This window comes from Eleutherodactylus coqui, chromosome 13, assembly GCF_035609145.1.
Source record: "Eleutherodactylus coqui strain aEleCoq1 chromosome 13, aEleCoq1.hap1, whole genome shotgun sequence".
NCBI lineage: Eukaryota > Metazoa > Chordata > Amphibia > Anura > Eleutherodactylidae > Eleutherodactylus > Eleutherodactylus coqui.
The window spans coordinates 14,664,305-14,689,879 of NC_089849.1; the positions used below are offsets into that span (position 1 = coordinate 14,664,305).

General features: G+C 45.7%; 1 protein-coding gene across 1 annotated transcript in view; it reads left to right on the forward strand.

Moving 5' to 3' along the window:
* The first annotated feature begins 202 nt into the window (after positions 1-202).
* The window catches only part of CHRNA4 (cholinergic receptor nicotinic alpha 4 subunit), a 77,724-nt gene continuing 52,351 nt past the window's right edge, over positions 203-25,575 (forward strand). The window contains exons 1-2 of the mRNA XM_066586669.1: positions 203-535; positions 22,965-23,116. Coding sequence (XP_066442766.1) covers positions 475-535; positions 22,965-23,116 — 213 coding nt within the window. The 5' untranslated portion in view covers positions 203-474. The remainder of the gene's footprint in view (positions 536-22,964; positions 23,117-25,575) is intronic.

A 25,575-nucleotide genomic window follows, 5' to 3' on the forward strand; every position in this document is an offset into this window, starting at 1 on the left:
TACATAATACGCCTATGCAAGGTGTGGGACTGGCACTCCGGCATCCACAGGAGGGGGCACAGAGAGGATTGAGAAGCTTGCCTCTTGGTATTTCTGTCTCCTGGCACCTCGTAGAGCCCTACACACCTCTCCCTGCCCAGTGCCCGAGGTGGGCAGGTCTTAGATTAACAGAAGCAGACTGCCCCTTCTCTGCCAGACACAGCTCTCTCAACAGAGCATCCAGCAGCCCATCATCACCCACATTAACTCCGAGGACACTTGTATGAAGGAAAATGTGAAATGAGAATTCTCCAAGAGACTGGAAGACTCAGGTGACATCAGCCTATGGAGCAAACGGTCAGTTCCAGGAAGGTCCCATTACTTAGTGACTGGAGAAGGTGATGGTCCTCTAGTGGAGAAGACTCAGGACTTTCGCCTGCAGGTGTGAAGATCTGCTCCCCCACATAGGAAACCCTTGGTCATTCAGTCAACATCATGACTCTCCGAGGTTCTTCCGCAGCTCTTCTACTGTTGTCTTGTTTTCTTCTAGCTCCAGGTGAGTGCAAGTTCTGTCTTGAAACTCCAATTCAAAATTCAGCTCCTCTATTGACAGCTCCAGAGGGCATCAGATCTACATGCCCTTTAACAAGGGAGCAGGTTATCACTGAAATGTAATGTGCCTGAGCAGACAATGCAGGCTGCCTAGAAAGATGGGGATGGGGAGATGTGATAGCAGATTAATGCATTTCTTCAGGGCTGCAAGCCAGAATATGACTGATCATATAGACAATTGAACTCTCTATTCTGTAATCACCTACCCACATATTGACTTTAATCCACTTGCTGTATCCTCATACAGTTCATTGGATAAAGACATCTTGGCTTCAGCGCTATAAGTGCAGCCTAAGGGACTGGTCACAGATTTGCATGGACCTCATAGCAGCATAACTCTTATAAGACTTAGTCAATGGTCTTTTGAGACGTTAATGTCCCTTCAGCACAATGAATACCTTAGGGTGCACAATAAAGCAGCAAACTGTCCTACTGGGCTTAGATACTTGACCTGGGCTTTTTACATAAGCTGCTTCTGTCCCTTCAGCACCAGGGACAGCTCCTAAGTGCCTCCTAAGGGACTGCTCATAGAGAATTGCATGGACCACATAGCATTATAACTTTTGCCAGACTCGGTCAGGGGTGCTTTAAGACATCGCTGCCCCCTCAGCACCATGCAAAGATGATGAATTCCTTTGCAAGCACAAGCCAGCAGCAAAACTGTCTTATTAGGCTTAGTTACTGGTCCCGGACAAGCTACGTAAGACAATGCTTTCCCTTCAGAGCCTGCTGCTGAGAATGTTCACATGGACCGAAGACAATTGATTTCTATACAAGAGTAACTGGACTTTCATGATATAGCAGAGGTCACAAGATAACAGCAAAGTGCAAACAGATTAACTGTCTTATAAGACTGAGCCACTTGTCATTTAAGACACTGCTGCCCCTTCAGTAGCATGGGCAGTTTCTAAGTCCAGCCTAAAGGACTGCTTATAGAGATTTTCATGGATCACATAGCAGCATAACTCTTACAAGACTGAGTATCTTGTCCTTGAAGAGTTTGGTGTCCCTTCAGCAGAATTACTGCCTTAAATAACACAATATAGCAGCAAAACTGTCTTATTAAGCTTAGTTACTTGTATTCGGTTGGCTATGTAAGATGATGAGGTACCTTTGGCATCATGGACAGCTACTAAGTGCAGCCTAAGGGACTGGTCACAGAGATTTGTGTAAACTCTTACAAGACTGAATCAATGGTCCTTTAAGACATTGCTGTCCCCTCAGCACCTTGTTCAGCTCCTATAGGACTGATCATATAGGTTGAGATGGACCACCTAGCAGCATAACACAAGATTTGGGAGCCAACCGTACTGTATTTTGCATGCATTTTATGTACAGACTTTGGATGTGTGTTCTGCCTTGACCGTGGGTCTTTCTACCCTAATTTGAAGCATCACATGTGCATAAGATGCTCTGAGTTCAGGTCCGGAGACCCACGGTCAGGCAATACACATTTCCAAAGTCCATACGCAAAATGGATGTTGACAAAGATGTGTGGTTAGCCCCTGAGTCAGTGAGACTTGCATTGACCACATAGCAGCATATCTATTACAAGACTGAGTTAATAGTCCTTTAAGACATTGCTGCCCCCTCCCAAAGATGATGAAGTCCTTTGAGCACACAAAATAGCAGCAAAACTGTCTTATTAGGCTTAATTACTGGTTCTGGGCAAGCTACATAAGATGCTGCTTTACTGTCAGTGCCAGGGACTTCTGCTAAGACTGTTCACATGGACCGAGAAAAATTGATTTGCAGATAAGAGTAACTGGACTTTCATGATATAGCAGAGGTCAGAAGATAAGAGCAATCTGCAACTAGCATAACTGTCTTATAAGACTGACCCACTGCTCTTTTAAGATTCTGCTGTCCTTTCAGCACCATGGACAGCTAAGTACAACGTAAAGAACCTGTCACTGAGATTGGCATGGACTGGGGAACCAACTGGCAGATAAGAGGGATTGGAGTTTCATGTAATTGCGTGCACTGCTATATAATTAAGGTCCAAGTGTTTTTACTTACCAGTCAGAACCCCAGTTCATGTACACCTTTGTGAAAGTCTCTTTAGGTGCACTTAGGGACTAGTCATGGTGCTGAAGCGACAGCAGCATCTTGGCTATACCTTATAAGACATTCATACTGTTCGCCTACCGCTGTCATCTTATACACTTTACTATATCATGGAAGTCCAGTTACTGTTATCCAGAGATTGGGTCTCCTCAGTCCCTGTGAACAGTCTTAGAAGTAGTCTATGGTTCTGAAGGGACAACAGTCTTGTAAGCCTCATGGCTCCTTCACATGGCTGTATGCGCAATTTTGCACATTGCAGAGCAGGGTATTTGCACTATGAATTATGTTTTCTTACGTGCATTTTACTGCATGCTTTGCACCTGCAGGGCATGTTCATTCTTACGCAGCAGACAAACATGCCCAAATTTAAATAGCTAATTAGTTTAACAAGATCCAGATGTATTCTTTTTCCAGTGGAATTATACAGTGTTTCTTGCATCTCCTTGCATATTGCGTGCGCATTTGTGTACCTTACAAAGACTTCTATGGGGATCCTTGATGCTCAAATGTACACAAAAGTAGAGCATGCTGCATTCTGCGCAACCAAAATGTGCCAAAATATATGCTGATGTGAATGAACCCATTGAAATCAATGGGTTCAATTCACTGCGTATTGCATGCATGCAAAAATGCCCTCATGGACTATATCATACACTCAAGCATTGGTGAGCTGTGCATGGTGCTGAAGAGACAGCAATGTCTTAAAGGACTAGTGACTTAATTTTGTAAGATATTTAGGCCCCCATACACTACCCTATTTTAGGCCAAGTGCTATCTGTGATAATCCATGGACAGCACACGGCTCCATTATATGCCTATGAGGACATGCACATTCATGTTTTTTTGATAGTCAACATGAAAAGACTCATGGCATGTCCTATACCTGTCCATTGCACAGACGAGAAATGGGTCATACGGATCCCTGCAAATGTGCTGCCTATGTGTAAATCGGATAGCATGCGGACTGGTGTCTGTGTGCTGTGTGATGGAAGTAGCACCCAAGCCTACTGGGTGCAACTTGCATTAACAGCTAGTGTGCAGCTAGCCTTATGCTGATATGTCATCCATTTAAAGTCTCTATAAGCCATCCCTTAGGCTGCACCTAGGAGCTGTCCCTGGTGCTGAAGGAACAGTAGTTTCTTAAAGGACAAGTGACTTTGTCTTGAAAGAGTTATGTAGCACATTTAAATGTTTTTGACCAGTCCTTTAGGATACACTTGGGAGCTGTCCATGATGCTAAAGGGACAGCAATGTCTTAAAGGACAGAAGACCAGTCTTGCATACGTTATGCTGCCATATGGTCCATTTTAATCTCTATGATCAGTCTATTAGGGTCCTTTTACACGGAGCGATAAATCCTTGGAACGAATGAACGGTGACGCAGTCATTTGCTTCAAAATGCTGTCAGTTTAGATGAGCAGATAATCGTTTTCATTTTTTTGTTATTCGCTCAATCGTTGGTCTTTCTGGGGATTGTGCCAGCGAATGGCAACAACTGAATGATTGCTTTTTAAATTTAATGACTTGCCAAACGATCAATGATTTTTAAGTCTGCATAAAAGGAACAATGAACATCGAGTGAATGAATTATTATTCGTCGTTTGATCGTTGGCCATATTTACACTGAATGATTATCTTCCAGATTTACACAGTTCAGTGATTTCTGAGCTATAATGGTTCAGTGTAAAAGGCTCCTAGTCTTGTAAGAGTCATGCTGCCAAGTGGTCCATTTAAATACCTCTGACCATCCCTTAGGCTGCACTCAGGAGCTGACCATGGTGCTGAAAGGACAGCAGTGTCTTAAAGGACCAGTGACTCAGTCTTGTAAGAGTCATGCTGCCATGTGGTCCATTTAAATACCTCTGACCATCCCTTAGGCTGCACTCAGGAGCTGACCATGGTGCTGAAGGGACAGCGGTGTCTTAAAGGACCAGTGACCAGTGTAGGAGTTATGCTGCCACATGGTCCATTTAGATCTCTATGACCAGTCCTTTAGGCCAGGCTCATGCAACCATATTTTTGTTGCATTTTACACATGTATAATATGTGCAAAATGGCATAAACAAAAGTACATTAATTTTCCTTGTTCCACTTACTTGCATATATTAAATGTGTATGTTATGTATGTAAAAAATAATTCAGCATGTTCTATTTTTCTGCGTGTTACGGCTGCCTTATTGTTCTCTATGGGTGCATTCCGAACACAATGCATATGCAATTACTTTGATATTTGCAACGTTTTTATGCATGGTGAATGCGACAGGAGACATGTGAAGGAAGTTAAAAAAGAACCCAGGAAGTTGTAGGCAGACGGTGCCGGACAACCTCTAGGGACCACCCACCCATTCAAGCTGTTGTCTGGGGATATGGCAGATCCTTATATACATACCATGGCTACTTTTAGGATGGGCAAACTCATTTTTCTGATGTATGGCGTGTGGCTGTGCAGAAGTGGAAAAAAAACAGCCAAGCCAGCAGAGCGTCATTTTCTGGTGAAGACAGAGCGCCGCTAACAACTCTCACCAACACAGGAAATCACAAGACAATGGCGCCCATGCGATAATGTGAGTGATAGAAGGGGGTTTCCATGGGGCTTGGCAACTTCTGAGATCATTCCCTTCCCTGCTTGTGATTGTTTTTGCGCACTAAAATACGAAGTACATACACATGCATATGTGTGCAAAAATGCACAAATATGCGGCAATACGCAGGGATACGCTATTTAATATGCAGGTAAAACCCTGTGACTTTTACGCTGTGTATTACAATACGGTCCAGTGAGCCCAGCCTTAGGCTGCACTTAGGAGCTGTCCATAGTGCTAAAGGGGAGCAATGTCTAAAAGGACAAGAGACCGGTCTTGTAAGATATGCTGTTTGCTCATTGCTGTTGTCATGGACACTACTACATCATGAAAATCACTTATATCTAGAAATCTGGTCTCCTCAGTCCCTGTGAAATCTTGGGAGTTGTCCCTGGTCCTAAAGGGCCAGCAGCATCTTTGAGCTTGCCCAGGACCAGTAAGTAAGCCTGTTGTGCTATATTGTGCACTCTACTATAGGTGCTTGTCCAGGGCAATGTCTTTAAGATGTTGCTGTTCCTTCAGTACAAGGAGACCAGGGACCAAAGATACTGACTTCTGGATAAAAGTATCTGGACTTTCATGGTGCGGCAGAGTAGAGTGCAGCAGAGCGTCCAAGATACCAGTGGTGGGCAAGCAGTATAATAACTCTCTTATATGGCTATTAGACACGTGTTCTTTATACCCCTGCTGTCCTTCAGCACCATGGACAGCCCCTAAGTGCTGTCAATGGGATGTTCATAGAGATACAAAGTTTCATTGACGGAACTGGATAAGTAGCCGACTTTAATGCACAACATAGTTGGTGAACAGCCCCTCCGCTGTGGAGAATTGGTCTGTGATCGGCCACTATAATAGGGGAGTATTGGGCTGTAGAAGAGTCATTTAACTCTTTAGAGGCTGCATTGTACAGTAAGTCAATGGTGATAGGCTAACTATAGTCAGTAGGTTTCCCTGCAGTTCTATCCAAGATTACAGATGATACTTTCGCCTTGCAGTCCGTAACATTAGAATATCAAGATCATTAGTGCATGTTTAAGGCTGGATGTGCTCCATGATATGGCTACTTTCTGGGGTTCCCTGAAAATGGGCTTGAGATGTAACCTTATGATGGATGCAGTCATAGTGTGGGGTGAATGTAATGTAATGTATTGCTGCTCTTATCCCCAGGCATCCATATTGCATGCTTCTACACTCTCAACAGAATATCAATATTCTATCTTGCAGCAAGATGTGAGAAAATTAGTTTCTGGCCATCCCAGTTCTACGGGTGTAGTGGAGCTGAGTTTGTCCTTTGCCACAACTCACAGGGATATCATAATGTGTTATTGACTTATTACAAGAAAAACAACTTAGTTATCAGCGTCATGATGCAATAAAGGCACAGAGCCCTAAATGACAAATTCGGCTCTGCTACATCATATCTATTTATAGAACTACATCTACTGTTAACATGATATAGCCTAACTAAAGCAATTTATGGTAATTAGAGGGATCAGGTGATCGCTGTGGATCCAGAGCAGTGCACCAGTCTATTACCAATGACCTACTCAAGTTATCAGTACTAAAATGGGTTAAATATCCAGAATACCCCTTTAACGGGGCTTATGGAGTCTCCAACTGTCTTGAGGGGCTCCACTTTTCCATAGGGGTGGTGGTTAGAGTATGTTACCTGTATTGGAATTCGTGGATTGAGTCATGGAGGATTGAAACTAGTTGGCTTGACTGTGCAATTCACTTCATTATGATTACAGATGAAGCAGAGCTGAGTTTGTTATGTGACATAATTAGGGCTGCAGGTAGCCAACTGCATAAGTTAAACTGCAACATAATTAAGGAGAGGGTTAACCTTGCTTGTCTGCCCCCAGTTACTCCCTGCTCTGTGTGACTGGGGGGTTGCTGTACACATGTTTATTGATGCCCAGCCGCCCTTCCCATTTCTACATTAGGTTCCCCGAGGTTATTGGTTTAATAAGACGATTATTCCTCATTTCATCTGGCGCTGGATCCCCGCGAGTCACATGGAGATGGAAAGCTGCAATATAACACTGACTGTAGCCTTCGCAACTACGAAACTGAGAACCCAGCACCCCACGAGGAGACGAGACCCCCTACTGACTTGCTGGGGACTCCGCATGTAGGAGGGAGCTGTTAGATGGCAGTTTTATCATACAGTGCTGATGTATTCTGCTGTGCTCTACAGAGAATAGGGATTCACAGAATCCCACAGGCGCTAACACACACACACACACATACAGACAGACACACATATATACACATACAGACACACATAAAGAAACACAAACAAACAGACACACACACACATACGCACACATACAGACACACACACACATACAGACACACACACATACATACAGACACACACATACACACATACATACAGACACACACACACATACAGACACACACATACAGACACACACACACACATACATACAGACACACACATACAGACAGACACACATATATACACATACAGACACACATAAAGAAACACAAACAAACAGACACACACACATACAGACACACACACACATACAGACACACACACATACATACAGACACTCATATACACACATACATACAGACACACACACACACATACAGACAGACACACATACAGACACACACACACATACATACAGACACACACATGCACACACACACATACAGGCAGACACACATATATACACATACAGACACACACACAGGCACACACACACTGAGACACACACACATACATACATACACACACAGAAAGACACACACACACATACATACAGACAGACACAGATATACAGACACACACACACATACATGCAGACACACACAGACAGACACACCATCTTGGACACCTGAGCAAGAATCACAATTAGTCATTATTTCCATATGTTAATACTTAGTGGAGCTCCTCTAGCCCTAATGACATTGGATACCCTCCATGGCATACTTTCTACTAACATCTGATGCACTTCAGTTGGTATTTCCCTCCATTCATCCTGCAAATTTCTGGTTATCTCTCTCAAAGAAGATGGACGCTGTTCATATTTACTGACCCGACATTCCAGTTTGTCCCACAGGTGTGCAGTAAGTTCAGGTCAGGACTCTGTGCAGCCGGTCCAATTGTGGAACATCCATATCCTTGAGCTGATTTAAAACAGCGTTCAATATATAACAAGGCGCATTGCCGTGTTGGAAGTATGGCCGACCATTCCCAGAGTATTGCCATATTGTCAGCAGCACATTATTGTCTAGAATGTGAGGATTCACCATCGTGTTCATAGTTCTTGTCACTACAACCAGTGGACTAAGACCATGCCATGTAAAACACCCCCAGACCATAACGGGACCTCCGCTGTACCCAACTGTTGGCACAACACAATCAGGCAGAAAGCATTCCCCAGGCTCCTCCACACCCGGGTACATGCGCCTGATGTGAAGATGGAGTTGTGTGATCTGTCTCTCCATTGAACATGCTTTCATTGCTCAACTGTCCATTGACGACGCTCCTTGCTCCAGTGTAGATGGGCTGATGCATTGTGCTTCATGCTAACCCATATATCCAATAGCGTAAAGTTCCCATCACAAACTATGGCTGACACCTCCGAGGGTCGGCATTTTATGTAACATGGTTTAGGACATGTGACATGCTAATACGACACGATCCATTCTACTGATAGGGGGGTCCAAATACTTTTGGTAGGAGAGTGTATGTACTTGCACACTAGGATTGACCAAGTGGATTTCAACTAAATGGAAAGATGTAGATAAGTGGCTGCCAGACACAATGGGGAAGGGGGGGGGGGGGTTGCAAAAAATGTGACATCTTGACCAGGGAATCAGGGAATGGAAGAGAAGCGCGGTGCTCCCTTTGACTTTAATGAAAGTGACTGCCTGCTGCCCCTGCTGATGATGATGTCTGGCCTGCGCTCTGACAGCCTCCATCTAATCTGCAGCAACTACAAGAAGCTTCCTGTCCGCAGGGGCCGATATTCCTGCAGAACGATTTCATCACCGAGTGTAATCTATGCCACGATGAACTGCTGCGGATCTGAAGGTCAAAGGAGTCCAATAAAGGAGATGGGGGTCTCTCATAAAGGGGCCGTTCAATGTATGTGTCTACACCCATCTACCAGACTGTGTATCCTCTGACTACAGATTTCGGCAGTCGATGCTCCGGATTCCAGAGATGTGTAGAATTATACTGCATGAAATCAGGCAGAAGTCGTAACATTTAATCAGCTCGTCAACCGCAAGCCGTAAAAACCAAATTGCTGCTTATTACCAGCTACATATGGAAACACATTTGGCAGGATGCTCTAGTAAGAGGAATGCAGTGTGGGATGGAGGTGGGGGGGGGGGGGGCGGGAAAAGGACAACAACATTGGATAATCTGTGAAAAATTTGGCCCATTGATTAAGTTAAGCATTCCAAATCGGCCAGCAATGAGAGACAGGCTGGTGGGAAGCTTTACTAGAGCCCCTGGCTCTCTCATATTTTTGGCTTCCCTCTATGGAAATGATCAATCCCCGAAGTGCAGCATAAAATTACGTGACAAGTTCTCCGTGGATCCACATTAGATCTTGAGATTCTACAGAGAATGGTGGGATCGAGGAAGAGATCCAGAGAAAGGAGATCCTGTGGATGCAAACAGCTCATCACTGAAAGGGGTCAGAGGAGGATGTCAGGAATCATTCTGACCAACAGGCGCTGCACAGCTGAATACAACGCTGGTTTTCCAACTAACATATCTGAATGCAGTAATCTTTAGCACGGATGCGCTATAACAGCAGACAACCAGGTGAAACACGAAGGCGAGACTCCAGCGGACAGAGGAGCGCAAAACTTGTATCGCTGAGCAGCTGAAAAACATCTCCTGATCCGATGGATCCAGATTTCTGTTGCATCGTGCCAATGGGAGTCAGAATTTGGCGCAAGCATAATAAATAATAATAATAAGCTTATTCCGCAGCGCAAAACATAAAGGAAAATAGACGATACAACAATAGCAGGTAGTGATTATTAGGAATAAGGGGGGGGGGGCTGCTCCGATGAGCCTATACACAACATGGAGAGGGTGATGCAGGAGGTACAGGGGAAGGAGATGTACATAGTAGGCAACGTAAAGTGTGGGGTGCTGTAGATTGATCATAGTCCATATGTGCAGTGGGGGGGGGGGGGTTGTAGGGGTAAGGTGGAGGGTGGGGTGTCAGATGGAGATCAGGGGATTTGGTATGCTTCTTTGAAGAGGTGCATTTTTAAGTTTCGTGCATCAGGGATTGTCTGGATGCCTTGGGGTAGAGCGTTCCATAGGATGGGTGCTGCTCTGGTGAAGTCCTGTAGGCGAGCATGTGAGGTTCGTATTAGAGGGGTGTTTAGTCTGAGTGTGTTAGCGGATCGGAGCACGCGGGCTGGGTGGTGTACGGACAGGGGGGAGGCGATGTACGGTGGCACGGTGCCATGCAGAGCTTTGTGAGTGAGGGTGATGAGTTTGAATGGAGTTCTGCAGTGGATGGGCAGCCAATGCGATGACTGGCATAATGCAGAGGCCTCTGAGAAGCAGCTGGATGGGAAGAGGAGAATAGCTGCCGCATTGAAGAGGAGAGAGCCTGGTGCGGGGAAGGCCAATGAGAAGGGAGTTGCAGTAGTCGAGTCGGGAGTGGATGAGGGCGACAACGAGTGTCTTTTTCGTGTCCGTGGTGAGGAACGGACGGATTTTAGCAATATGTCTGAGGTGCATGTGGCATGTTTGGGCAAGAGATTGGATATCAGGGTTAAAGGAGAGGTCAGAGTCCAGTGTGACCCCAAAGCAGCGGGCGTGCTGTCGGGGGGTTAGGATGGTGCCAGACATTCATATGGAGTGTAGACAATCCTCTGTCAGGGGAACACATCAGCAGCACAAAGTTTGTAACAATGTAGGCAGTTGTGTAACTATAGAGGATGCAGGGGGTGCGGTTGCACCCGGGCACAGGAGCCTTAGGGGGCCCATAAGGCCTCTCTTCTCCATATAAGGAGCGAGTTCTATGAATAAAGCATTATAGTTGGGGGCGAAGTTACAGGTTTTGCATTGGATTAGAGACAAGTTTGCAATCTCTGCTTGCTGACAGTGAATACAAATATTCTCTTTTCCATCCAGACGTTAAAGGGGTTGTACCAAGATTACACGTTATGCCCCGTCCACAAGTTACCCACAGGACAGGGGATAACTTGCTGATCAGTGGGGGTCTCACTGGTGAGACTCTCAACAATCTTAGGAACAGGACTCCCATCCTCCTCGCTGCAGAGTTACTGCACCCCCTGCAGTGTAGTCACACAAGCTCACCATGCTGCACTCATTTTCAATGGGATTGCTGAAATACCTGAACGCGGCACGTGTTCTGGTATTTCCATCAGACTCATTAAAATAAATGGAGCGCTGACCTTGCATGCTCAGCCAGTGCTATCTTCACAGTGACATCACTATGGGGTGAGAGGCTACCCCCGCAGTGACAGGCAGAGTCACGGGATTCCCATTCTGGAGATTGTCAGGGGTCTCAGCAGTAAGACCCCCACCGATCTGCACGTTATCCCCTATTCTGTGGATATCCTGTGAATAAAGGTTAACTTGTAATCCTGGTATAACCCCTTTAACTTCTGGATGCAAAAGAGAATATTTCCACTCACTGTCAGCAAGCAAAGATCTTGAAAAGGTAGTAAAAGTATATCAGAAAATTACTGAAGTTTACGTTTTCCAACGATTCAGCTCTTATTCCACTCCACAAGGGTTTCTGGCATTGTTTCCTGCATTACGCTGTTGGCTGATAGTGGCATTACTGGTTGGCATGTGTGCGCTGGCAAGGGAATACGCATTATGTGTGGCACACAGCTCACAGCGCCCGCTCATTCCTCCAGATATCAACCTCTATGTTTCCAGCCACCATCCGAATCCTCTCATTCTTCAGTCGGATTCTCTACCTGCTGCTTCCATCCCATCCTCGCACCTGCGTCCCCCGCACATCTGTGCCACCTCGTACGCCACTCTCTGCCCTCCGCCTGCTGCTGCCTTCACTATTTCTGCTGTGGCGGCAGTTTTTGCTGATGTTCCATCTGTTGGAATGAATGAAACAAAGAGTAACGGCTCCATCAGACGGCGGTATGTGTGTCGTGCGTTTTACACAGCAAAGGCTCCCATAGAAGTTAATGGGAAGTCTATGAGAGGTCTAAGGGGAGGGGGGAAACACTGCAAAAAATGCGGAGAATGAACACGTCTGGACTTCCTACGGCTAATTAGCCTTTTAATCCAATGAAAAGGTGGAAAACAGTGCAGTAATGTGCGCAGACACGCGTGCAATATACCGCAAAAGCCTCATTCATGCGCCAATACATTGCACTGCGGCGAGCGTTTTTGCACATGCTGTCATCTGAATAAGCCTTTAGGGCGGCCTCATACGGGTTTAAGCGCAGGAATGCTCATAATAGCGTCAGTTTTTGCGCCGTGAAGGCCCCACTATCACACGCGTATCTGCGCTGTAGTGCTTACTCTCAGATTTTGCGCACGCATCGCACAGAGGACACATCTCATTGCTTTCAACTGGTTCATTCAGACTTTCGTTTTTGTGCCACGCTCTGGTTTGGTACGGATTTGTGCAAAAAAGGCACCATAGGAGTCAGTGGGGGTGGAGAAACGCACCGGATCCGGTGAAATTGCGCATGAACTTGCAGTTATACGGGTGAAATGATATCAGCGGAGACTCTTTAGGCTGCACAGCCTTCTCCATCACAGTGTGGGTTTGTCCCACGCCGATGCGAACGAGTGCCAGCAGCGTAGAACGTACAGTAAAACGCAGCGATACATGCGCGATGGCGCGGCCTGCACAGCACATAAAGTCACGCCATCACGAGTGTTTCCCCGCTTACACTCCTCTGAAGGAGCCCTTAGAGCTTCTTCACGTGGGTGAGAATCAGTCCCGTTATGCGGACGTGATAACAGGATGAAACAAAAGCATTGATTTCATGGTTTCGCGTTTCATTAGCGGTATTCTCGCCCGTTAATACTACATGCGGGGCGACCAATCTTCTCGCTTTTTATTTGAAGCTCGCGCAGAATAGCGCACAGTTTGAAAGATTAAAAGCAAAGATTTTTACCTCATTTCTGTGCGACAGCCTTCCGTAGTGGCGAGTGTAGCTGCGCACACGCCCGTGTGAAGACGCCCGGCTGGGAACCGTTCACATTGGCGCGGGACACACCCATGCCATGATTTAAAGGGCTGTGCAGCCCATTCAGTCCCCAGTGTTTTCGATTAACCTGCTAAATTGCTGTTCTATGCGCAATTTTGCAGGGAATTGCGCTCCCCCATAGATCCTATAGGGTGTCTGGTGGGCAAATGTGCAGCCAAATAGAGCGCGCTGCATGTTTTCTGTGCGTGCGAAATATTGGGTGCACAACTACCGACAGCGAGCAGAAGAACGACGGCATAGAAGGGGCCTCATACTGTAAGGGCGGATTCAGATGAGCGTAATTCAAGCGAAAATACGAGCCATTATTTACGTGGGCGACCGTTCTCAAGACGGAAAAATGCTGCAAGATGGAAAAAATCGCTGCATGTGCTGTTTGTCAGTGATATCTCCCATTATGTTCCATGGGACCACAAAAACGTTTCATCGCAACTGAAGACAGATGCAATTTTCATGCGAGTGCAAGGCAATTTTTTAAAATTTTCCTGTTAAAATTAACCCTTTCCAATCCAATTTGTATCCTGGTTTTCCTAGGGGTCTTATTCTTTTTCTGCTGTTATACAACAGCGCTATCTGCTGGCTAAAGCCAGTACTGCATGAGGTGACACGTTGGATAGGCTCTGACAGCAGAGAAGCTGCCGATATTCAATAAGAGAACCCCAATGGACATCTTCCATCATTGAAAGCTGTACAGCCTTAAATCATAATGTCTTTAGACTTCAGACAGTGGATTGGAAAGGGTTAAATGGGATTTTCATGTGCGTGAAAAATGCGTTTAAAATGTCTTGCACTCACGTGGGAAATCACGACTTTTATTCCTGATTCTTTCCCTTTACAGCTTACAGATGGCTAGTTGGGCAGGGATTTGCAGAATGGGTGGAGTTTAGTGTTAGCGCCTCCTGCTGCTCTGGGGTAGGGCTTCTGCTGTGGTCAGATGCCTTACAGATATACAGAGGTTTAGGGGAAAGAGATGGGTGATATCTTGAGATGCTCACTGAATGACCCCTTTATTACAACCCCAAAGCCCGTTATTAGAGCCCCGGACCCCTAATGATTGGCGCTTCCCTGTACGGAAATTCTCCCGGTGACCCCGGAGTGCAGCATAAAATCATGGGCCAAGCTTTCCGTGGATCAATTTCCCATTCATACTAGATGGAAAAATCCAGCAATCTGAGCAACTTTCAACGAGGCCGGGTCACCGGTGCTGGACTAGCCGGGCCGGGATGTCACTGCCAACCAGTGGGGTTTTCAGTGGGTGCCAACGGGGTTTTCTTGTGCATCAGTGTAGAGAGTATACTGAGAATGGTGTGATTAAGAAAAACATCCAGTGGAAGGGGATCCTGTGGATGGAAACAACTCATCCCCGAAAGGGGTCAAAGGAGGAGGTCAGGAATCATCATTGTCAACAGGTGCTGCACAGTAAGGAGCAGCTGACTACAATGTCGGAGCTCCAACTAATGTGTCCGAATGCAAAATTCGCCGTTCCTTAGCACGGAAGGGCTATAACAGCAGATGACCAGTTTCAGCGCCATTGTGTCTAAGAGAAACAGAAAGGCGAAACTCCAGCGGGCGAAAGAGCACAAAAATTGGAACACCGAGCAGCAGAAAAACATCCCCTGGTCAGATGGATCCAGATTTCTGTTGCTCCGTGCTGATGGGAGTCAGAATTTGGCACAAGCAGCATGAATCGCTGACCCCTTCCTGTCAGCTGGTCAGAACATGTCAGCACCGCCATCTAATCAGCAGCAACTACAAGAAGCTTCCTGTCCGCAGGGGCCGATATTCCTGCAGAATGATATAATCTCCTGGTGGAATCTATTGCTGCGGATCAGAAGGCCAAAGGAGTCCAACGCTACTAGAGGGGGGCTAATACAGGGGCCGATCGGTGTGTGTTTCAGTTTTTTCAATAAGAGATTAAAGAACCAGAAGATAAGTGTAATCATTTAGTGTTCCTTCATTGAGTTGTAATCCAGGTGGGCTGATAAAGGTCCATTTTGGGGACATAATAAAAATCCGTTCATCCAATTATAATAACCACCAACCCAGCTAAAGGCTCACTATTTCACTTTTGCCAACCTTTTGATGCAGCTACAGACAGCCAACACCCCACCAGGCGACGAAGCCTCCATTGTCTATTGGGGGGTTTTTCATACCACTTATAGAGACAAGATACAATGTGTAGGATTTATTGATTTATGCAGTGTAACGATTCTGGGAAGCTTCTGTGACACATGAGATACATCATACCTCCTTTTCATCACTACCTGCTTCTATTAATTGAATGGCAAAGGGGTAGTTGGGTGCAAAATTCTGTGGCCTTTTAGGGTTCATTCACACATTCCCATAGGAAACCATTGGTCTAATAGCCAATGTTTTTTATGCGCATGATATTTGTGCGCCTAGCCCCCCATGTGAGAGAGCCCTTATAGTCTCTTATGTGGCTGAGGGTTTGCTGGTGCGATCTCAGCCTCTTTCCCCTCTTGTTTCCACTACTGACTGTTAGGGAATGCTAGGAGTTGTAGTTTTATCAGAGATTTGCTCCCATCCACAGAAGTCCTAAGTGGCCACTCCGTCAGGACCAAGATGCAAGCCCCACCAACCAGCAATATTCTTTTTTTTTTGGCATAGTCGGCAGGATGTAGCAACTGGTGGCAGGTGGGGTGCAGCAGCAAACCCCCTCATTGACTTTGCTGGCTTGCCAAGGAAGGCAACCTAAAAACAAGGGGGTAATGTAGGGTGGTGGAGGGAGCTCCCTGTACAGAAGTCCTGAGAGGCCACTACTGTGCCCTTGAGTTCTGTCCACAAGCCCCGTCCACAGTAAAACCTCTAATGGACTTTGCTAGATTGCTAAGGATGCGACTAAAAAGCGAGCTGAAATGTAAGGAGGTGTAGGGATTTGCTCCCATCACATAATTACTGATCGGCCACTTATGCTCCTTGGGTCCCAGCTGCAAGCCCTGCCTACATGCAATAACATTACTATTACACCCCTGCTGAAAATGTTGTCCTATTTCTGGTACAATCTGCCCTACATCTAGGAATTCAGACATCTGCCTCACTCTTGCCAATCGTTAGGGTCCCGGCTTACATTCAAGGACATTGGTAACTGGTGACCCACTTTTTCTCTCCTCTTTTCCCATTTAGAAGGCATCTGGGGTCACACAGCCGGATGTTGAATGCTCACTGAGGAATCTGTGATGTCCTTGACGGTGTTTGGTGCATTGTGTGATCTGTATGAAAAACACAATATCTGTAGTTGCTATGCAGAATCCCCCCGGTAACTGGAATATTAATGTTGGCATCAGCTGAGCCTTGCATGTTTGTCTATAGCAGGTGCCTCGTGTCTTCTGGATCCCCTGTCTGGAGTGTTATAGCCTGATAGGGTCACATAGATCCATGTTGGCCCCAAGTCCTTTTTGTTTGGGGCGTCTCAAGCAGCGTGAACGTTCCAGCGTCTGTGATGTCAGGCAACGTATGTGATGGATGCCCAGTGGAAGGATAGCAGAAATGTGCTGCTCAAAAGAACGAGGAGAAAACATCAGGTCTCACTGATCTCCATCATCTCCAGACTCTTTACCGTCTGTCACATGTTCATTACGAGCCTTCTGTCATCTGGCGATGACAATGGTGCCAGTGGCTGATCTGACTATTCTGGTGTTCTCCGGTGAATGCCAATTGAGCTGCTGGGCTGTGAGCCCAAGTCCCACCACAGGACGTCAGCCACTCATTCTGCTCGCATGGGGTCTGTGTTGGACGGTTTGGTCAGTAACCGCTGGAGGGTATTTTGTAGGATACTCCTCTTCCTCCAGTCCTGATGATATCCTTCAGTTCAGCTCTCTTTGTGTAACGGCCGTGTCCTGATATCTGCTCCATGTTCTTGTGTTGGAAGACACGGCAAACCTTCGGCACGTATGAATGTGCCATCCTAGAGGAGCAGGACTACCTGTACAACCTGATCTGGCTGCAGGGCTCCATACATTCCCCCCTGATCTTTCAGTTGTAGTCCTCAGGAACCCAGTTAAGTCCATGAAGGGTTTGCTGCTGCCACTGATTGTGCCATCCTGACAATTACGGCAAATTTGTAAATATAGTGCAGTTGGGTGGGGATTGTATCCAGGACCCAACAGAGAGACAGATACTGCGATGTGCAAGTGTTCCCAGACGGTCTTCAGCAGTCTAGTTTCTTAAAGGGATACAAGAAAATAAACAAGTCTTCTGTATATTTCCAGGTGTATATTCATCCAATCTCCAGTTCCAGCGCCATTGTGTCTCAGAGAAACAGAAAGGCGAGACTCCAGCGGGCAAAAGAGCGCAAAACTTGTATTCCTGAGCAGCGGACAAATATTCCCATGTCAGATGGATCCTGATTTCTGTTGGTCCGTGCTAATGGGAGGTCAGAATTTGGCGCAAGCAGCATAAATCGATGACCCCTTCCTGTCAGCTGGAAGGCAAACTATCCATGTCAGCATCTCCATCTAATCTGTGGCAACTACAAGAAGCTTCCTGTCTGCAGGGGCTGATATTCCTGCCAAACAATTCCATCACCTAGTAGAATTTACACCACGAGTCCAACGTGCTACTAGATGGGGGTTTCTAATAAAGTGGCCAATCAGAGTGTCTCTCAGTTTTTCAATAAGAGATCAAAGATATTAAGTGAAATGATTTAGTGTAAATTCGCAGTCATGCTGCTTTGTTTCTGGCTGGGAGGAGGCTTGCTGCAGCAGAAACCTTCCCCCAGATGCTTTGTACAGACCCAGATTAGATAACCCTAGAGTACACCCGGCTCCTTCCTTGCAGCATAGAGAAGACTATTTGATGTCCAATGGCCAAACATGGAGGTCCAAGAAGTTGAGGTTCGGGGAGTTCTTCAGCTTTCTCTAGATGTGTCCTAGTTGTCGCTGTGATAGGGTAAGACCACTCCGGTCACCGGTGACGTATTTCTCCTGGACCATGTAGATCCATTCATTTGTTAGTGAGGCAATGAAAATCCCCTGGACCCTGGTGAATGAGGCATTGGGGGATGATGGGGTTAACAACAGCTAACAGAAGGACCTGTTATTTCTTGTAAGTTGGTTCTAACCCATTACGGAAAGGTCATAGATTATGCATGGGCTTCCCTAGAGGCTGGCGACCCACTTACCCGCTGCAGCTCTTGCCCAGCCTCTGCCAGCGCGAGATGTTTCTGCACAAGACTATTACAGATAACCATGACCACTGCGAAAATGATTTATTAGCGGCATGAAATTCTACATATACTAACATAGCAGAGCTGAGTTTATTGAGTGGTACATGCGATAAGGATATATCAGTGGGTTAATTTTGCTTTACATGATAGTGAATAAATAGGCTGACATACACCATCCTACCAAAGGTAAGTGGACACGTGAGCAAGAACCCAGAGTAGTATTTATGTCCACATGTTAATACTTAATGGGGCTCCTTTGGTCCTAATGACATGGGATGCTCTCCGTGGCATACTTTCTACTAATATCTGATATACTGCGGCTGATATTTCCCTCCATTCATCCTGCAAATGTCTGCAGAGTTTTCTCAAAGATGATGCACGCTGTTCATATTTCCTGACCTGATGTTCTAGTTCGTCCTATAGATGTTCATTAGGGTTTGGGTCAGGTCGGTGCAGCCAGTCCAATCATGGAGCATCCATATCCTCAAACCAATGTAACACAGGGTTGGATATATGACAAGGCGCATTGTCTTCTTGGAAGTATGGCCGACCATTCCCAGAGTATTGCCATATTGTCGGCAGCACATTATGGTCTAGAATGTCAGGGTTCACCTCTGTGTTCATGGATCTTGTCACTACAACCAACGGACTGAGACCATGCCATGTAAGACATCCTCAGATCATAACGGAACCTCTGCTGAAGCTCTGTTGGCAGAACACTCTCAAGCAAAATGCGTTCCCCATGATCCTCCACACCCGGGTACTGATGTGAAGATGGGTAGTGTGATTCATCACTCCATAGAGTGTTCTTACATTGCTCAAATGATGACGCTCCTTGTACCCTTGTAGACGGACTGATGCATCTTCTTTCAGAGAACTCGTCAGACTTTTGCAGGATGAATGGAGGGAAATGCCAGCTGAAGTGTATCAGAGGTTAGTAGAAAGTATGCCACAGAGAGTACTTGATGTCATTACGGCCAAAGAATCCCCACTAAGTATTACCATATGGAAATAAATACAACTTTGGATTCTTTCCCAGGTGTCCAATTACTTTTGGTAGGAGAGCATAGGGTTGGTTTATTAGAAAAAGGCGCTCTGGGCGACATGCAAAATACGATGCCATTCTATTTCTTGTAGGACATTTGTTAGCATGTCTGCGACTACTAAACCAGCACAATGGGGTATGCTGACATGGGGGACAGGTTGCGCATATCTCTCTCGCTGCTTATACTTCATCAAGAACCCCCAAATTGGCTTTTGATATCAATGTGCGCTGTATGTAAATAAGGCTAGAACAGTCCAATGGGCGGTCCATTACTAGATGATTGATCCTGCACTTTCTGCATTTTAGCGATCCTCAGCCCCTACACCTTGCTCTTGATTGGCTGCTAGCTTTATGGTTGAGCCATCAATCAAAAACCAGGAGGAGGGGTTAAGAGTTGCGTAATGCAGAGAGCCCAGGACCGCTTTCTAGTAATGGACCGCCCATTGGCATAATTTACATATGGTGATATGAAATGCTGGATTCAGGGTCTCTGATGAAGTATGAACAGCGGGGAGGTAAGTGTAGCCCGTCCTCTCTATCGTTGGACACATTGCTCAGTGTCTGTGGCTAGCTTCATTTTTCCCAAACCCACGAGTAGTGGCAGGACAGGTTGACAATAATATAGATCAGGGGTGTCTAATTCATTTCCACCAAGGGCCACATCAGCATTGCGGTCTCCTTTAACCCCTTAATGACATGGCCTATTTTGGCGTTGAGGACCAAGCGATTTTTTGGTATTTTTCCATCTCCATTTTTCAAAAGCCATAACTTTTTTATTTTTCCCTGGACGCGGCCGTATAAGGGCTTATTCTTTGCGTGGCGAGCTGTAGTTTTTATCGGTGCCACTTTTGGGTACAAAGACAATATCGTAAAATTTTTTAATTTTTTTTTAATGATAACAGGGAGAGAAAACGCATCAATTCTGCCATAGATTTCTTTTTCTTTTTTTTACAGCGTTAATCATGCAGCATAAATGACACACTAAATTTTTTCTGCGGGTCGGTACGGTTACAACGATACCAAAATTGTTATATTTTTTTTTTAGGTTTTTACACTTTTTTGCAATAAAAACCCCTTTTTTTTTGGAAATCTTTTTTTTTTCTCTATAGCTGCATTCAAAGTCCTGTAACTTTTTTATTTTTCTATGTACGGAGCTCTATAAGGGCTTATTTTTTGTGACACGAGCTGTAGTTTTTATTGGTTCCATTTTGGGGAATGTACGGCTTTTTTGATCACTTTTATTGCATTATTTGGGAGGCAAAATGCTAAAATTTAGCATTTTGCCTCTTTTTTTAGTGTTTTTTTAACGCTTTTTGTCGTACAAAATAAAAAGTGTGTTCAACTTTTTGTACACATCGTTACGGACGTGTCAATACCCAATATGTGGGGTTTTAATTTTTTTTCCCTTTTTTTATGCTAATATTAGAAAAAGCATAAAAAAGGGGTTTTTTTACATTTTTTTTTTACATTTTTCTTTTTTTTACACTTTTCTTTTCTTTTTTTTTACACAATTTGACTCCCTCTGAGGGACTTGCAGCACTATGCCTATGATCGCTGTCATAAGGCATGGCAGGGCTACTGCTCTGCCATGCCTTATTACTTGTACAGCAATTATAGGCACAGGCAATACAGGACGCCACTGTGTGGCATCCTGTTGCTATGGTGACAGGCGAGAGCCGGCAGGAGACACAGAGGGAGCGCGATCCCTCTGTGAACTCTTTCCCTGCCGCGATCTACTTAGATCGCGGCAGGGAAGGGGTTAACAGCGGGGCGCCGGCTGGGACTGACAGCTGGCTCCCGCTGCAGGATAGCGCGGGATCTTATGTGATCCCACGCTATCCCCAGGACGTACCGGTACGTCCTGTTGCAGGAAGGGGTTAAAGGGCCATTTACAAGAGCTCATTCACACAGGTGAATCTGCCATCCATGTTACGCCAAAATACAGAACAGATGCTGAGGATGCACAAACCCATGGGCTCAAGAATGGTATAACTTCGGTGGCTCAGTGAATAAGCGGAGGCGCCACTCCAATCTCCAGTCCCCCATGGTAAGAAAGGTGAAAGACGTCTTCTTTCAAGACTGTAGTGAATTCAGTAGCATGTGGCCCTCCAGTTCGCGCACGCAGCCACCACCCCTGCCCTTAAAGTGACCACAACTCAAATGTTGCATTAGGGGCAGGCGACAATCTGCTATACATCACAAAGATCAGCAACTCTTCAACTGTAGAACACGTGGTAGTACTGCTGGACGTTTCAACCCAGCAATGGCGGTCATCCGCACCGTCCGAAAGTAACGCAAGTGTTGTCCGATAACTTGTTTGCAACTGGCAGATGAATATGTATTCCTCTGGTGTCAAGCTGAAGTCACTACCTGTGTGCACATGTTGTGCCATTTCCTGAGGACCAACCCCACTTACATATTTCCACCGTGTTTGGTACTGTAACATAGGTGACGCGTCTTTGGACGTCAGTTGGGGGTACCCTAATTTTCAGATCTGCAGGATGAAGTGCATCCTTTGTAGCAGTCTCTCTAGCTGTAGTCTCTGCAGCTTTCTTCTCTCAGTGATATCAGCTCTGGCTCGTTATGGAGCTGCGCTTCTCAAACACCGTCTGCCTGCTTTCTTGTGCAACTGTCCCTTTGACAAACACAGATTCTCCAAGACACATCTCACTTCCTTGGCAGATTGTTCTCCCAGCAATGCAGTCTCTCTTAGGCCAGTTTCACACGGGCTACAAAATGCATCTATGTGAAGCTTATGGTATCCAGTGAGTTCTTTCACATGAGATGTTTTGTATCCTGAAAGAACCCATTGGAAACCATAAGCTGCACATATATGCATCCTGTAGCCAGTATGAAAAAGGCCTTAAGGCTAAGTGCCAGAATTGCTCTCCAGCTTGCAGCTCTCTATGATCTCAAGTCCTACATCTCTCCCACCTGACCTCTGCAGCCAATGGGAAGTCACATACAACACTCCATAGAGAAATACACAAACTGCAGTAATCTATAACGTCCAGTAGAGGTCACTCCTTACACCATGCAGATTACATAACTTTAGCCACTATGACAGAGCTCATTACAGGACAAACTCTGATCTGACCTCCCTCCTTACACAAAAAGTATCAGATACTAAACTTTTTGGGTCTGATGGTAATCCGATCTCTAACGATGGAGTGATCTTCAGTACGGCAGTCCATGCAGGTGTTGTTCTTTCCACGACCTCCAGTCTCGCCATCGTATAACACATGAATGCTCTTTCTTCCAGCTCTGTGTCACATCGAGACCCGCGCTCATGCAGAGGAGAGGCTGCTGAAAAAGCTGTTCATGGGGTACAACAAGTGGTCGCGCCCGGTGGCCAATATATCCGATGCCGTCCTTGTCCGGTTCGGTCTTTCCATCGCCCAGCTCATTGATGTGGTAAGTGACTTTCAGTTGTCTGATCTTGAAGCGACCCTCCAATTTCGGGAGAAAATTCTGTTGCGGGACTGCAGTTGTTCTTCTCTGCCGCCCCTCTGATCCATCAGTTTTGGGTCATTTTTGGTCATCCAAGACGGCTGCCGCACTTTTCTATCTAACTAAAGGCTCATTTACATGGGTTAATGCAATTTTGGATCTTGTAAAGCCCACATTTTCCCTACATGTTGATGCTTTTTTGCTGTGTGTTCTTTTATGTCCACATTGCATCTGTATTTACTGCATTTTTCACACACGCAAAAAGAGAAATGCGAGATGGCCCAATTGATGTCACTTTTTTCTGAAAAACGGAGAGGATACTCATGTAACTGCGTATTTGCAGCATATTTGCACTATGCCATAGACTTTAATGGTCAATTTTAAGGCTTAAACAGATGGGTGTGTTTTGTCCCGTTATGCGGGATTTCAATGGTTTCATTTTAATTACCAGGATTCTAGTTAATACCCTGCTTCCCTGAAAATAAGATATAGCATGATTTTCCAGAATTTTTGAGGATGCAAAATGATTTTTTAGGCTTTTTGAGGATGCTTGAAATATAAGCCCTACTCCAAAATTAAGCCCTGCTAACAGTTAATTAAAAAAGTCAATTTAAATAGTGTCCAGGCAGCTATACATGTAAAAAAGTTAAACCTTTTTGAACAAAAATTAATATAAGACACTGTCTTATTTTCGGGGAAACACGGTAGTAGGGGCAAGAAAATATAGGACTTGCGCTAAGTTTCCCGCACGTATTTTATACTATGGACAAAAATTAGAACCTTCTGTGGGATTTTTTTACATGAAAAACCCATCCCATACCGTTCCCTACGGAGACTTCTGGTGCTAATGGATGCTCCAATGTCCTGTGAGACCCCCTGAGCGAGGGCAGACAATGTGTGTGATTCTTCACAGCTCCTACAAGGCTTCGTTGACCCCGCTTACCCGTCTGAATTCTTCTTTATCTGTACTGTGGAAGTGCCGGCTGTCATGCCAGCATGCCTATATAGTGGCCTGGAGTTGGGGTGTTGTAAGGTTAAATGTGTGTCTGTCTCGTGTGAACTGTTTTGTAGAAGTATGTCTTGTGACATACTTAACCTATGAGTTGTGGGTAGTCTTGCGAGGAGGTTGGAGCTAGAAAGAGAGAGAGGTTGCAGATGTGTAGTCGGTGGCGGAGGATGAGTTAGAGTGAGACTGAAGCGGATTTATGATTCTGCCCCTGCAGAGCCTTAGGTACGTCTCACATTTTGCGAGACATGCCAACAACAAGACTACAATAAGAGGCAATAGCTTGGAGGAGTGCCAGCGGAGATGTACAGCTGGACAACCGAAGGGCAAGAGACAGGTGTAGCAAGAGGAATGTCGCGTCAGGATAGTACCCCCGGGAATTGTCACTTCAGATAAATTGGGCTGTGGACACCTAGTAACGGGAAGGAAAGTGCCTCCCAAGAGAACGTGTGAGAGTGTGCAACTGAAACAAGTCAGGAAGAAAGTGTGTAAGAAGTGTTGTGTCTAAGTTGTCATCTTGCTGTAGCCTTGGAAAATCAAGGTTAAATATCATGAGTTAAGGAAACTGTGTACTTCTGGTTTTGAAAGTTAACTTTATGTGGAATCTGTTATTTATTGACAAGTGACTAATTACTCGAAAAGAGGTACTGGCGTCACGTGACAATACCATGGAGATTTATTGCCACCATCTACACTTTGTTTGTTCTATTTTTGCCTCTGCGAGTGATCCAAGCTAGGCCCTTACCGCCATGGCCAGGGGGTGATCATAGAGCTAGCCGCGACAACTATCTAAAGAACATCCCCTTGGTCTCCTCTGCAATGGCAAGCCTCCGGCTCAGATGCCGCACATGTGCAGTTTGGATTATGCCGCGCAGTCGCTAGGCAATGACTCGGATCCAGCGACCTTTCTGCAATGATGATTGTGGAAGGGCCGCGGGATGGACGGCTTCTATTGACTTCAATGGAAGCCGTCCAGACGGAAACCACACAGAAAGGGAGCATGCTGCGATTTTTCTACCATGAGCGGACATCAAGGTTGATTTCCGCTCATGTGCAGGAAGCGGCAGTTCTCCATAGGAGGCTATGGGCAGTATTTGCTGCGGTACCCGGGGACAGACGCCTGCTCTGGATTCCGCAAATCAAATCTGCCCTTGTGCAGGAGCCCTAACGCTGCTCTCCTTGGAGAAGTGCTCACTATTCTGTACATGTCTGAATATTGTCGGTTCCACCTTAATTAGTCTTTACTTTTTTTCTCCCTTTTATCATACTGGCATCTACAGCAGCTACTGGGAGATTGGTTTCCGCAAGACTTCCCTTTAATCTCCCCCCTCTCCGCTCAATCCCAAGACATTGACTGATGCATAAATAAATATTTGGGCTCTTGTACAGATGTGATGTTCCCTGGAGCCACAATTAG